The following is a 13,720-nucleotide window of genomic DNA, read 5'->3' on the forward strand; positions in this document are numbered from 1 at the left end:
TATATATATATGTGTGATGTTTGCATGTTTTTCTGAAATTTGTGAATTTCTCTGGGATTAAACAAGTTCATTCATTCATTCGTTCGTTTCATTTGTACAGAGCAGAAACTGAAATGTTTCAGATCATCAGTAAATTTAAATACCACACATAGATAACCTCAGTGAATACAAAATGCATGCAGCGTTTTCATATGATGATTGCACTTATTAAGGGGAAAAGCTATCCATATTATCCTAACATTATGTGAAAATATAACTGCTCACCTATTTAAGTCATGATTTAATTATTAAATAACAACTTGTCCTGGTTTAAATTCACAAGTCACATCCAGGTCAGTTTACAATCAAACCTGTGGAATAAATGACTGGAACCTCTCTGACAATATAAAGTAGGCAAAAAAAAACAAAAAAAAACAACAACAACAACAAAAAAACATCATCCCCCAATCACAAGAAGTTGAAAAGCAGACAAGAAAAACATAATAATAATAATAATAATAATAATAATAGTAATTCACACATTAAAAGTCTTATTATCCAAGTAAGTTTTAATCCATAATTTAAAAGAAGACAATGAAGAGACCTGTCTGATATTTAGAGGACGATCAATCCACTAATCAGGAGCTTTGACCATGAAAGCCCTTCCTTCTTCTGTCACCAGTCCAGCTCTGGGAGTGGAAAGTAGTAGCTGATTTAAGGATGTGAGCTTACCAGACGGGATGTAAGGGGTAAGAAACTCAGTTAAATATGATGATACAAGACTTTTCAGAGATTTTTAAAAAAAATTACATTTTGAAGTCAATTCTTAAAGTCATCGGGAGCCAGTGCAATGAGGACAGAACAGGAGTGATGTGCTGATATTCATGGGGTCTTGTGAGAACTCCAGCTGCAGTGTTTTCTGTAAGTTGAAGATGATGGAAAGAACTTTGAGGTAGACCAGAAAATAAAGAACTACAATAATCAAGATAGCAGGAGACAAAGGCATGAATAAGAGTTTCTACATCAGCTATAAATTAGCTGATTTTCCTAATATTTTCCTAATATTCCTAATTTGTAAAAGTGCTGTTTTAGTAATGTTCTTAAAATGTTTAGAAAAGCCAAGAACAGAATCAATCTGGCTTCATGAGTGTGGCTAAAGCCATGAACAGAAAGGGACTGAGCTACCATTTTGGGCTTGGGTCCAAACACCATCACCTCAGCTTTATCATTTAGTAAAAGATAATTACCAGAGCAGACTTATCATTAATTCACAAGCTCAGAGAAGAACCCTGAAAAAAAAATCTAAATGACTGCAGGTCTTTCCTGGCTTGGTTAAAGTCAAAATTATACCTGGGAGAATTTCCAGGCCATGTCAACTGACCAGAAAACACAAAGCGTCTGTTTTGGTGCCCACAACCTTTGGGAAAATGACAGAAATATAAAAGTGGAACATTTTAAATGGTGTTGGAAATGTAATTTCTAGCATAAGACTAATAAACAACAGCTACTGGGGAGTGAACAGCATGTACACAGCATATCAAATTACATATTCTTCCAGCCTCTGATTTGTTGTTCCTGCCTGGGAGCTGCGTAGTTCTGTAGATGGCAGTAGGAGCACTGCAAGGAGCCAAGAAGAGGTTGATTTTTTTCACACATTATCTGTCTCATGTTATACTCTAAGGACATAGTGAAACTTTGACCAAATATGTAAAATAAAAAAATAAAAATCTCTTGGTAAGAAATAGCTATACGGACTTATTTATTGAGAAACGAGTGATGAAATGCTGTTCAAGATAATATCAATTTTTTTTTGAATTGGCTAAATGACTAAGGTTGAAATATTTTAGAAAAAAAAAAACAAAAAAACATTTGGAACCATTAAATTATTCCACTTTTATTGCTTTTATTGTAGTATTGTTATTGACATTTGTATGTGTATTGTAAATAGTAGATGATAAATGGACGGATATTAATATTCATCAATCAATAAAGATGTTTGCACACTTATACAAAATACACAGATCAGTGGTAAAGTTCTCTCTAGCGACACATTGATATATTTGGAATAGAAATCTCTACACACAATGTAGAGATTTTAAAACCACACCTGGTTGCATACTTTCACATGCAGAGACGAGTGCTCTTTGAGGATGCTGCTGCTGTCCTTGGGCTGATCTCCTCTTCTGTAATGTCTACCTAAAGTATGACACACTGTCCGTGTAATCAAACTGTCATCAGCTGTCTCAAACACACACATTTGCATATAATTGTAGTTGAAGTTATCAAGTTTTTATTCTACTTCACTGGCTCCACTTCAGAAATCAGTTAAAAAACAGCAATGCACACTCAGACATCCCTGCTGTATCATTTCAGCTTTGTAGGACACAGCCTCCAACTCCTTCTTTCCTCCCCTTTTGGATTCCTTTTTCTTCTTGTGTCAGCTGCCAGTTTCTCACTCCTTTCTTCCTATTTTTCTATTTTCTCAATTTTCTCTCTTTTCCATTGGCCCCACTCCTCCTCCTCGTCCGCCTCCTCTTCGTCTCCCAGAGTGTCAGGTAGAGATAGAAAGTAGAGAGGTTATCTTCTCTCCTCTGCAGAGAACTGATGTCGGCCCCCAGTGCATACTCAGAATTTGTATTTGTCTCTGTGTGTGTGTGTGTGTGTGTGTGTGTGTGTGTGTGTGTGTGTGTGTGTGTGTGTGTGTGTGTGTGTGTGCAATAGTATGTGTGATTGAGTGCTGATGCAGCCAGTGCATTTTTGGAACATCCTGTTATAGAGAATAGGTGTCATATTAAAATGCTGACATGGGGATTATTGCTCCATTCAGCTCTATCAGATATGAACAAAACTGAAGTAGTAATGCACTTCCCTGGTCTCTCGGTGGGTCATCTATTCTTTTAAATGATCGTTTAAATCACATACTAAAGCAAAAGCCATCAAGGTGTACTATTTGGAAAGGAAATTAGAGACTTACCGTCTTTAGTGATCTTTAAAAGGTCTTGACTTGTGCAGAAAAGACCCATTTATAAAATAAAGGAAGAAATATGCATGATAAATACTAGTATAAAATTACACTAGGCCCTCCTCTTGGCTCTGGCTGCTCATTAACATTTTGCTTCCAGGATGTTTGTCCTTTACTGCTTTTTAGTGATCAGTTCAATCTGAATGTTGGTTTGTTTTCCACTTGACATTGATTTTTAAGTCGTGAAGGCTTAAAAAGACCATAAAGCCAGAATTAGCAAAGCCTCTGCAGACTGTAAGTAGTCTTTTGCAGTGAAAAACACATTAACCAATAGTGAGTTAAAATTCCCTCGACTGCACATGAATCTTAGTGTGCATTGTGGCCTACCGTTGGTCTGGCTGTGATGAAAACACTCAACAAATCTCAATTATCACACCAGTGCAGTGTGATAATTGCACATGCTTGTGCTGCTGTCCGTATTCAATAGACATCCCCAAAGGAGAGAAGCACCCACACCTCCACATTGCACATAAGCTGGTTTACTGAAGGAAACTGTGAGCTATTGCAAATGCAAAATGTTTTTGCTATGGTGGTTAATACAATATGAAGACTTCACACTGTTTCAACTGACAAGGAGGGAGAAGAACTGGAAAAGGAGAAAGTTTGTGGTGTAACTCAAATATTATAGTATATAATTTCACAAGATATATTTCTTGCAAAAACAACTTCAAGGTTTAGAGTCTTGCATTGCTTAGCTTCCAAAACTGATTTTGGATTTTGTGTTAATGATTCCTTCTGACTGCAAATGCTGAGATATGAGCACAAACAACTTCTCTGGGTTAACATCTGATGGCCACTTTGTGATGCACAATGTTTCCTAAAGAAACTATCCTGTCCTGAAACTAAAAAAGTACTGAAAGTACTGGTGTTTTTTCTCCAGAGTTCTTGTGTCTTGGTTGACTCCAAAGACAAGGCTTTGGGATTCAGGTTTTGGTTTTCTAGAGGGAACAATTCTTATCTGATAAGTTCTGTGTTTTATTACAGGACCATCATTCGGCAGTGATGTCTCCCGCACAAGAAATTTCAATATCCATTTACAAGCTTTTATGCATTTACAAGCTTTTATGTGTGTCTTTAGGTACCGTCTGGCTGGATTGCCGGGGGAATACCAAGAGAAGAATATTAGCAGCCCAGAGACTAACTACTGTCTGCTGAAGGACCTCATCATCTGGACTCAGTACCAGATTCAGGTGGCTGCCTACACAGGAGCTGGCCTGGGCGTGTACAGCCGGCCTGTCACAGAGTACACACTGCAGGGAGGTCGGTGGAGATGCACACGCACATTTTTATTCCTCATTTATGCCTCTCACAGCAAATATACAGAACATTTTCAATCATCGCTGCTTTCAGAAAGAAATTGTGCTGAATTTATTCAGCAGGATTCCAGTACATGCAGTAATTTTAGTCCTGGACGACTGTGTCTTGAGATAAGATACAGTGGGTTCAAGTACATTTGATGAACTCCGAAGAGCTGCACATCTGTTGTAGCAACAGCAGACCTGACAGACAGGGATGATGTAATGATGACATGATCCACTCCTCTCACCTGTTTTTAATGTTCTGATCCGTTGACTGACAAGTACATGCTGGCTCTCTCTGCAGCTTCAAAACCTTTCAGTATTACAGTAAGAGCCAGTTGATGCTGTTCTGAGTTATATTAAAGTTGCCCCCGAGGCATCCCCTAGCAGCCAAAGCACTTTTCAGTCGACTGGGAGGAGACTCTAAGGGCAACCCAGGATGTGCTGAAGGGATTCCAGTTCATCTTCCATCTGGCTAACAAGCAGCAGGAGGCGTGGCAGGATGGAGGGAACTGATGGGAAAAGAGTTTTCCAACAGCTCCATAGATATATCTGACAGATAATAGTGTGATTATTTTAGGAAACATGGCTTCTCCCAGGAATGCACATTCAACTCTATAAAAAAAATCAATAATGTAAACAAGGAAGGAAATATAAGCATGAAAAAAAGAAAGATGAGCAGAAATGGTTGTAAGGTTTAATCTTCTTTAAACATGTTCTTGTCTCTTGCTGATTTTTACTCCAATGTTATATTATAATTATTAAAGATGAGCGGATCCACTCACACATGTGAACATAGAACTCACAGTCATCATTACAAGAGTTGGAGACAGGTTTATAGACTCAGGAGAGAGAGTTAGACTCATTAATTATTCTAATGTGCTTTAATGGGAGTGGCTGTGATGGATTGGACATTTCTTCCCTCTCACTGTCTCTGAGAGGATATGGTTTAAGTCTGTGTTAAACTCTGATAACATTACTTTTCTCCTGCTCTCTCACAAGCGGCCTCGGGAGTTGGCGCATACTGAGATTACCCCGAAGGGCATAGTTTAGAGTTTTATCTGGAGCTGTGAGCTGCGAGGGGCAAAGAGCTGCTCCCTGGGAGGAGGGTCGGCATGGCAGAGACTGAGAGAACATCTTTAATATCAATTAATCTTCTGTCTGCCTCTCTGTCTTCCTACTCTTCCTGTCGTTTCTCATGCCTCTCACTATTGCAGAAGTTTCTTGAATATCGTTCCAGGCTGAAGAATCTGTTTGTGCGTTTTCTTTATATATGCCAGTGTCATATAGCCCCTTTAGTTAAAAAATCTGATTTACAGGGCATTCCCATCATGCAACAGCCAGGCTTTAGAGTTGCAGTATAAACCCATTAACATATAATCACTATGACATGCCCACAAACTTACATACAGACACACGATTAACGGTCACTCCTCTCTACCTCTCTCTGGGTTTAATAGTCGTTCATGATGGATTCTCTCTCTCTGCCACTGAATAGCTGCTCTGGTAGTTTTCACAGAGCCACCACAGACTGGCAGTTAGATGTTTATATAGCAGGAGGATAGTGAAATATTTGTATTTTGAATCTTTTTCATTAATAGATTGTACTGACTCTGCAAAGTGTTTTCTGTTCTGCTGTAGTTTCAGAGCATTGCTTTGATGTTATAAATTCTAGTTTTTGCCCTGAAATCTTTATTGTGAGGTCATATGATATGTGGTATGCTATTAGAATCCTTTATTTATACTGGAAAAAATCTCTTCAGACTCATTTTCTGTAACATACATCAATAAAACAACAACAACAACAAAAAAAAACAATAATGCAATCTACTAAACGAGCAGAAAAAAGTAGTGAATTATTTTTGATTTGGGAGAAAAATGATACAGTACATGGTTTTCAAAATGTTTTATGAATTTAAATCTGGAAAGTGTGCTCACTTTTATAATCATGCCCCCTAGAGTCATTAGAGCATCTCACTGTTACTACAGATACAACCAGTTATGCACATCTACAGAACTAAGTCTCATTCTTTGTAAAATAACTCACTCAGTCATATTAGATGAAAATTTTTGTTAAGCATCAGTTTTCAACTCTTGGCACAAGGCGTCAGTTGGATTTAGGTCTGGACTTTGACTGAGCCATTTTAACACATGAATATTATTTGATGTAAACCTTTATGTTGGAGCTCTGGATGTGTGTTTTCAGGTGAATTTTGTCCCTTTCCCGTATATTTCCCAGCCTCTAACTGGTATACCTCCATGACTGCTCTGTACTTAGCTCCACCCAGCTTCCTGTCAACGCTGAGTAGGTTCCCTGTCCACACTGAAAAAGCATGCTGACATGATGCTGCCACCACCCCACCATGCTTCATCATCAGTACTGACCTAAGTGAAAAAGTTTCCTTTTCCTTTTCTTTGAGCCACTCTTCTTAAGAGGCTTTTTCTTACATAAAGTCCAGATCTGAGCAGTGCAGAGTGAGTAGTTACCCTGCCGTCAGATTCTCCCACCTGAGCTGTGAATTTCAGCAGCTCCTCTTCAGATTACAGATTGAACTTTAACCTGTCTGCTGTGTTCCTGGATCTTCAATGATGCTGGTTGTTCTTTAATATTCTTTAACAAATCTCTGAGGCCTCCACAGAACAGCAGTACAGGTTGCCTCCATTTACTTAGGTGATTTCTGAAGGCAGTTGCTTTTGATGGATTTTATTGAGGGGTATCAGAGCAAAGGAGACTGAGTACAAATGCATGCCATACTTTAAATTATTATTAATTTTAATAATTTACTTGCTTATTTTTGTCCACAATTGTCCACTCTTCTGTGTTGGTCTATTGCATAAAATGCCAAGACAACACAGTCAGGTTTATGGATATATGTATAAAAATGTGGAAATGTTTAAAGGACATGAATACTTTTACAAAACAGTGTGTCATATTTATCAAAATTAATTAATCAAAAGAAATCAAATAATGCCTAAAACCAAGCAAGGTTAGTCATGTTGACATCTCAGATTTTAACACATTTAAAACAATGCTGACTGAAGGAAGCATGTGTGATGTCTGGTAGAAGAGTTGTTTCAGATAAAAAGATGCAAGTGTGGTGCTCACTCACTGGAGTACCTGTTGCAAGTTAAGATGTTAATATGGATAAAATGTCAGATTTTCATGAGATTCAATCTGCTTTAATCAATAAATGGTGCTATGTGTTGTGAGGTCGAACTGATTAATGTGAGAGGAGCTAACTGGCTTCTGGATTCATCCAGTGACCCATTGTTTAAACCCAGTTTGTAATAGACCTTTATTAAGTCATTTCAAAGTTAATAATATGCAAAATACATAAATGCAAATTGCAACATATTGGATGTCATTGTTTAGAGAAATTAGGTCATCTTGCAGCTTAGCACAGATGAGTTGGTCTGACATTTAGATTCAGCAGTATAAGCAGATATTTTTAATTAGAAAAAGATCTGAACAGGACATAAAATGTTGAACAATGGAGTTGTAGGAAATATACACAACTATGCTTTCTTGAGAAATCCAGTGGAATTTTTAATTTTTTTTACCTCTTAACTTACATTTTCACTTTATTGAACTACTTATTTTGTCTGTGTACCTGTGTTCAGTTCCCACAGCACCTCCACAGGAAGTGGAAGTTGTAGCTATTAATTCGACCACCATCCGTTTCACATGGAACCCTCCACCTCAACAGTTCATTAATGGCATCAACCAGGGGTACAAGGTAAGCCCTGAATATGTGTTACTGTAACATCCCTCCATATGTTTACTTTCCTCTTGTATTGCGTTTCCTAAAAAAGTACAATTCAGATTTTAGGATTTTGCAGTGATACATTTTTTTTCCTAAAAAATACATTCATAAAATACATATACATTTGATACATTTTTTTCTTAAAAATGTATCAGTTTAAAATTGCCGAAGTGTTGCTGGCTGGAACGTTGCTTATTTGTATGTTCCATTTTTGTCAGAAGTGTGATTTAAGTTGGTCAAAGCTACAAGTTGGAGTTTTTGCAATTATTAGTTTATAAGATCCAACATGGATTCTATAGGCTTAAAACACAGCAATGGTTACTGTAATAAGAGTGTTTTATTTTCTGTTAGTTTCGTTTTTAAATGACTCACAATTAAATGTTGTATTTATTTGCAAAATGCAGAGAAACACATTGTAGTTGTCATGAGGTGTGATTGTTGGTGGTGAGGAGACGGCGCAGGTTGAACCCAGGATGTTGAAGAAAGTGAATAATTTAATGAATGGAGCTCTACAGTCCAGAAACACAGGCAGCACGGTAGCAAGTAGCACGCAGCTAATACCGGTAGCAACTGAGTATAAGACTGAAAACGAGAGCTGAGTCGACACAGGACTTATCAGTTCAACTGTGAGCGACACACACATGAGCACACTAGAATCTGACGACGACACTGACTACGACAAGGATCCGACAACGAACACAGACACAGGTGGGTTTAAATACACACGGGCAATCAGGGGAAATGAGACACACATGGGGAGCAATCAAAGGGAAGGACAGGACCGAGACTCACAGGAACAGGACTACACAGGAAAAACTCAAAAATAAACACACAAAAACACGGATCTTGACAGTAGTAGGATTGATTTGGTAACCATAGCCTGAAAACAGAGCAGAGCAGTTAAACCTCAGTGGTTTTCCAACGAGGATTAGGGTTAATTCTGCTATTTTCTTCTCTGTGCTTATTAGATAAACTAAGCACTAATTCTAAGTTTATCTTCCCATAGTGAGTGTACTTCACTTTTACCTGGCAGATGAAAGCATCTCAGGTACCAGCAGTGGGGCTTGGACCAGAGTTTGAGACTCTTGAGTCTGCATGATAAGATTTCCAGATGTAAAACCAGCAGCGCTATCATCAGTATTTCAATAGCAATTATTTATCAGGTCATTTATCGTGGTGGATGCTCCTAAATAAAGATATGTTTTCAAAATCCAAAAGAACAGAGCATTGTTGTATAATGGGTGATATGTGAGTGTGTTTATGTAGGTCAATGTTTGGAACAAAAATACATTTTCCAGGAGTTATTACACAATGGTTATTTTCCCAGGACCGCTGGGCTGTTGTTTACTCATTCGCTCAGCCAGGCTCAGTCTCGGGTCAGTTCCAGGAAGAAATAATGAGCGCTTCAGAGGAGAGATAGAGATCATTTTTAGGAAGCAGAACAAGAAGCACAATGAGTGCAAGGGATGAACTGTGTGAGTGATCCTCATGTACCAGTTCTAGAATTGGATTTTGCTGGGCCTGCATTGTGGCACCATACCCCTCCAAGGAACTGATCAACATGACAAAAAGAATGCATTGCATTCTCACCCGCGTCACTGTGGGGTGTGTGTGGGTCTCTGTTTTACGGCGAGGATATTGTTGTCTCTGTGCCTCAATAAATACTATATGGTTTTCTATCCTTTTTCATGATGCTTTCTGTTAGATGTCTCTGGAAGACCGGATCCACCACTGCAAATCCATGAAGCTTTTCAGGGTGTGTGTATGTGTGCGTGCATGTGTATGTGTGCGCATCTTGTTGAAAGGGCAGTAGATAATAATATTAATTAAAAGTGAAAATGAAGCAAATCCTCATCTCATTTAATCTCCCCCACACATCACTGACTATATACAATACAGTTAATAACAGCTGTAAACTCGTCACCAAGAACCAAAGTCTCCTCTCTCAAGTTTCCTCTCTTCTACTTTCACGCCCTTGGAAGTGACTTTACTCAGTGCAGAGCTAATAACATTTATTACCTACTTACCTACCTACCATAAATCTTTCAGTCTGTCTGTCTATCTATCATCCAGTCTGCTATGGGCACTTTTCGCTGCTGTTCATGCTCTTTAGCAATCTTTGGGTTTCGATTTCAGCCCAGCCAAAGACCCTCACATGACTATATCAAGGAAAGATCTAAATTCTCTCAGCACCCTTTGAATGTGGAATAACACAGGGTGCCTGAGGATATCAAATCAGCACTTTTTTTTCAAAGTACCTAAACTACACTGTGCAGAAAGGAAATCATAATAGAGGACCTTATTTTACCATAACAGCATTGGTGCTGCGGTGTAACCTGCAGGAAGTGGGAAGAGCAGCCACTCAGATGTCTCTGGGTATCACTGGCTCTTTTGCTATGAGATTTATCCGTTTCCTTTTTGGAGAAATTTGCACTACAAAGTAGATGAGTAACGGTTTGAACCCAGGGGATGTAGTTTTGTTTGAATCTTTCATCAGACTTCTACTGCAGCTTTGTTTAAATGACAGATATAAACATCTTGATCTGCTAATTTAATTTTAAGTATGCATGTGAATCCTTACTGTGCCAAGTTTTATTTTTTCTTCACAGAACAAATCATGTGTTTCACTGCTTGTAGAGCTGCTTGTAGTCTCCTGCAAGAGGCTACTGCCAGATGTAAGCCCAAGGCTCGCTGTTGACCTTCACCTATAACCAATCTACACCAGGCCCTCCAAACATATTTCCAGTATTTTTAAAGATATAATAAAACTTCTTGAGAGAGAAATCTAGAAGCACATTCTCCCATGTGGGGTAACTCTACAGTCATAATTGCCTTTTTAGTTAATTCACTGGTGCCACATTTTCTATTCACATCAATTTGGTTTATTTATTTATAGTGCCAATTAAATCAAGCGACATATCTGACTTTTATGGAGAAAAAAAATCAGTTCAGTACAATCATACAATCAGATTCACATCCATTAAAATATATTTCAATGAAAGTGTCACTGACACAATAAAACCACTTAGATTATATAAAAACTATTGTACTTTCATTATGTGTACACAAAAGCTTTTAATAATAAATATTTCTCACAGACTACTACAAATGCAGAGTGTTTCTGTGCTGGGTCAAACGCCACGTCAATTTAAGGTTAAATCCACAGACATCTTGAAACTAACCTCGGTATAATAATGAGTAAGACATCAGGTTTTAGCTTGTTACCTTTTCTTAAGGAGCTTCAGATGTTGACAACCCATCTTAATGTTGCCTGTGAGTAATCACCAGTTAAAGCCTGCCAACATTCACATTTCACAGTTTGTTAGCTAATATAGAAACTCCAACAAGAGTGCTGTTTTTTAATCTAAATCAAAACTGACTGTCGAAACAATAATTCTTTTATTAGGTTTATAGTTGGATGGAAAATAAGAAACTGTTTTTTTATTAGTCGCTGTTATGACTGACAATGCTTACGAGGTACAATCAAAAAGCAAATGATTAGAATTCAAATCACTTTTCTTGGAAGGGGAACCTGAAAATTGTTTTGCTGTTTATTATTTTTAAACTAATATAAAAAGATTTACCAGAGCTCGTGTGGAGGCGCAATTATGTGTGTGCTTACAAAATGCAATTTGAGTTATTCTAAAAATTATTCCCTGGCCTGAAGCCCCTGTGACAAATAAAAAAATGTAGATTGAGAATAAATTACTGCTGCAGGATTCTGATAAGATGTATTAGTTATTGTTTGTGTCACCTGCTGTTATTTTTCTAAATTACCACAGCTCCTGGTCTGGCCTGAACAATCTCCTGAGGAGGTTAGAGTGGTAACCATTACTCCTGACTACCCGAGCTCCCGGCACACAGGATTAGTCAGCGGTCTCAGGAAGTTCACCTGGTACTACGGTTCCACTCTCTGCTTCACCACACCTGGAGACGGCCCCTGCAGTGCACCCACCCTTCTGCAGACACACGAGGATAGTAAGTGTTAGTTGCACATGCAGTGTACAGCTGAAAACTGTATATTTCAATATTCTAATAGAATATGCACAATCTATGAAAATACATATTTTTTTATTACTGTCTGACATTAAATAAGGCAAATTTTTCCCTGTTTAATGTCAGTTCAGATTAGTAAAATTATTTATGTTTCCTAAGTACCAGAATGATTTTTTTTTAGTAAGTTTGTTAGTATTCTCTTAGACATCAGAAGATTAAGTACACCAAGATGCTTTGCATTATTAGCTGCTGATTCAAAACATCTGAGTTAAATGAAGGTCCACAAGGATGGGCAACATTAGGGCAACACCTCAAACACACTGAAGAAATCAGCTAAAGTGTCAGGAAGAGTATTGTAGAAGAACAAGACTGAAAACACTGACTGTTGTCATAATCAAAGTAGTCACCTAATGTGACTGTTTTACTTCATGAGACATGGCTGCACAAAATCAATAACATCATGAGGAAAGAACATTATGTAGAAATATTGAAGCAACATCTCAAGACATCAATCAGGAAGTTAAAGCTTCACAAAGTTTAAAGCCATCACAAAGATCTCAGTCCTATGGAACCCTGTGAACAGAGAAGGAAAAGTGTGAAGGCCCACAAATAAGACTCAGAACAGTTCCACTAGTTCTGTCAGGAGAGGTAGGCCAAAATTCCAGGAAACATATTTGTCCAAAGGTAATTCAGATGCTAGAGGAATGTATGTAAATTGCTAAATTTGAAGAAAAAAAATTAATTATTCCAACATTTAGAAATCTTAAAAAAAAAAAAAAAAAAATTCCAAGTGGCCTGATCAGGTAAGCTTTGGAGAATAAAGCAGAAAAATAAAACATAGCTGCCTTGCCCGCCGATTAGAATAAAACTAAGTACCTGTTTGTTTCTGAACCCAGCTGTTAAATGTAATGCCCACCTGTGTCCACAATACATTAAAAACCACACTCACCAACACTTTTTCTAATCTCTTAAAGTCTTATTTTCCTTTCACGCCCATCAGTATTTTTTGTCAAATTTCTTTTGTTACTAGTTTCCCCGCCACTTCTGTTCAATCTGCTGTGTCTTTTTAAAGGGAATTGATTCATATGTCTTCATGCATGCTGGTATTTATAGCCCACTGTTGCATGGATAAACATAATAGCTGCCACTCCCAGTTACAAGAGCACACACATAGTCACACCATTGAATAAACACAATAGCCTTTAGGCAGACAGACAAGCAATTATTAGCAACCAGCAATTATTGAGTGGGAAAAGGATATTAGAAGCCAAGCATATACACACACGCGCACACACACGCGCGAACACAGTGGTGGACTGGTATTGATTGGTTGCTAGGCGTGTTGCAGGGTTAACGGTGGGTGTAATTCTGCTTGATGATAGTTTTTTGCATGTGTGCGCGCATGTGATTGTGCGTGAGTGTTATTGAATGTCTCAGATGAATAGCTTAATCACTCTGTAGGGAGAGGGGTTAGAGAGCTATGGATGAAATGAAAAATGACGTGCATGTGTATTAGGGGTTTGCTGGTCAATGCAGATGTGATGGGAATGTGAATGAAACCTACGCTACTTCACAAAAGTCGGTAACACTTTATTTGAAGGGGGTTGAATAAGACTGTCATGACACTGTCATAAACATGACATAACACCTGTCATGAACAT

At 38.0% G+C, this 13,720-nt stretch overlaps 1 protein-coding gene across 1 annotated transcript in view; it reads left to right on the plus strand.

Moving 5' to 3' along the window:
- Window positions 1-13,720, plus strand: part of LOC106961850 (protein sidekick-1-like) — a gene marked incomplete at its 3' end in the record, with an annotated part of 122,798 nt that overhangs the window by 43,765 nt on the left and 65,313 nt on the right. Inside the window, exons 13-15 of the mRNA XM_015055913.1 lie at window positions 4,080-4,261; window positions 7,921-8,036; window positions 11,846-12,041. Coding sequence (XP_014911399.1) covers window positions 4,080-4,261; window positions 7,921-8,036; window positions 11,846-12,041 — 494 coding nt within the window. The remainder of the gene's footprint in view (window positions 1-4,079; window positions 4,262-7,920; window positions 8,037-11,845; window positions 12,042-13,720) is intronic.

The sequence above is a fragment of the Poecilia latipinna genome, unplaced genomic scaffold (assembly GCF_001443285.1).
Source record: "Poecilia latipinna isolate Pla-1442-1.1 unplaced genomic scaffold, P_latipinna-1.0 Scaffold1342, whole genome shotgun sequence".
Taxonomy (NCBI): Eukaryota; Metazoa; Chordata; class Actinopteri; order Cyprinodontiformes; family Poeciliidae; genus Poecilia; species Poecilia latipinna.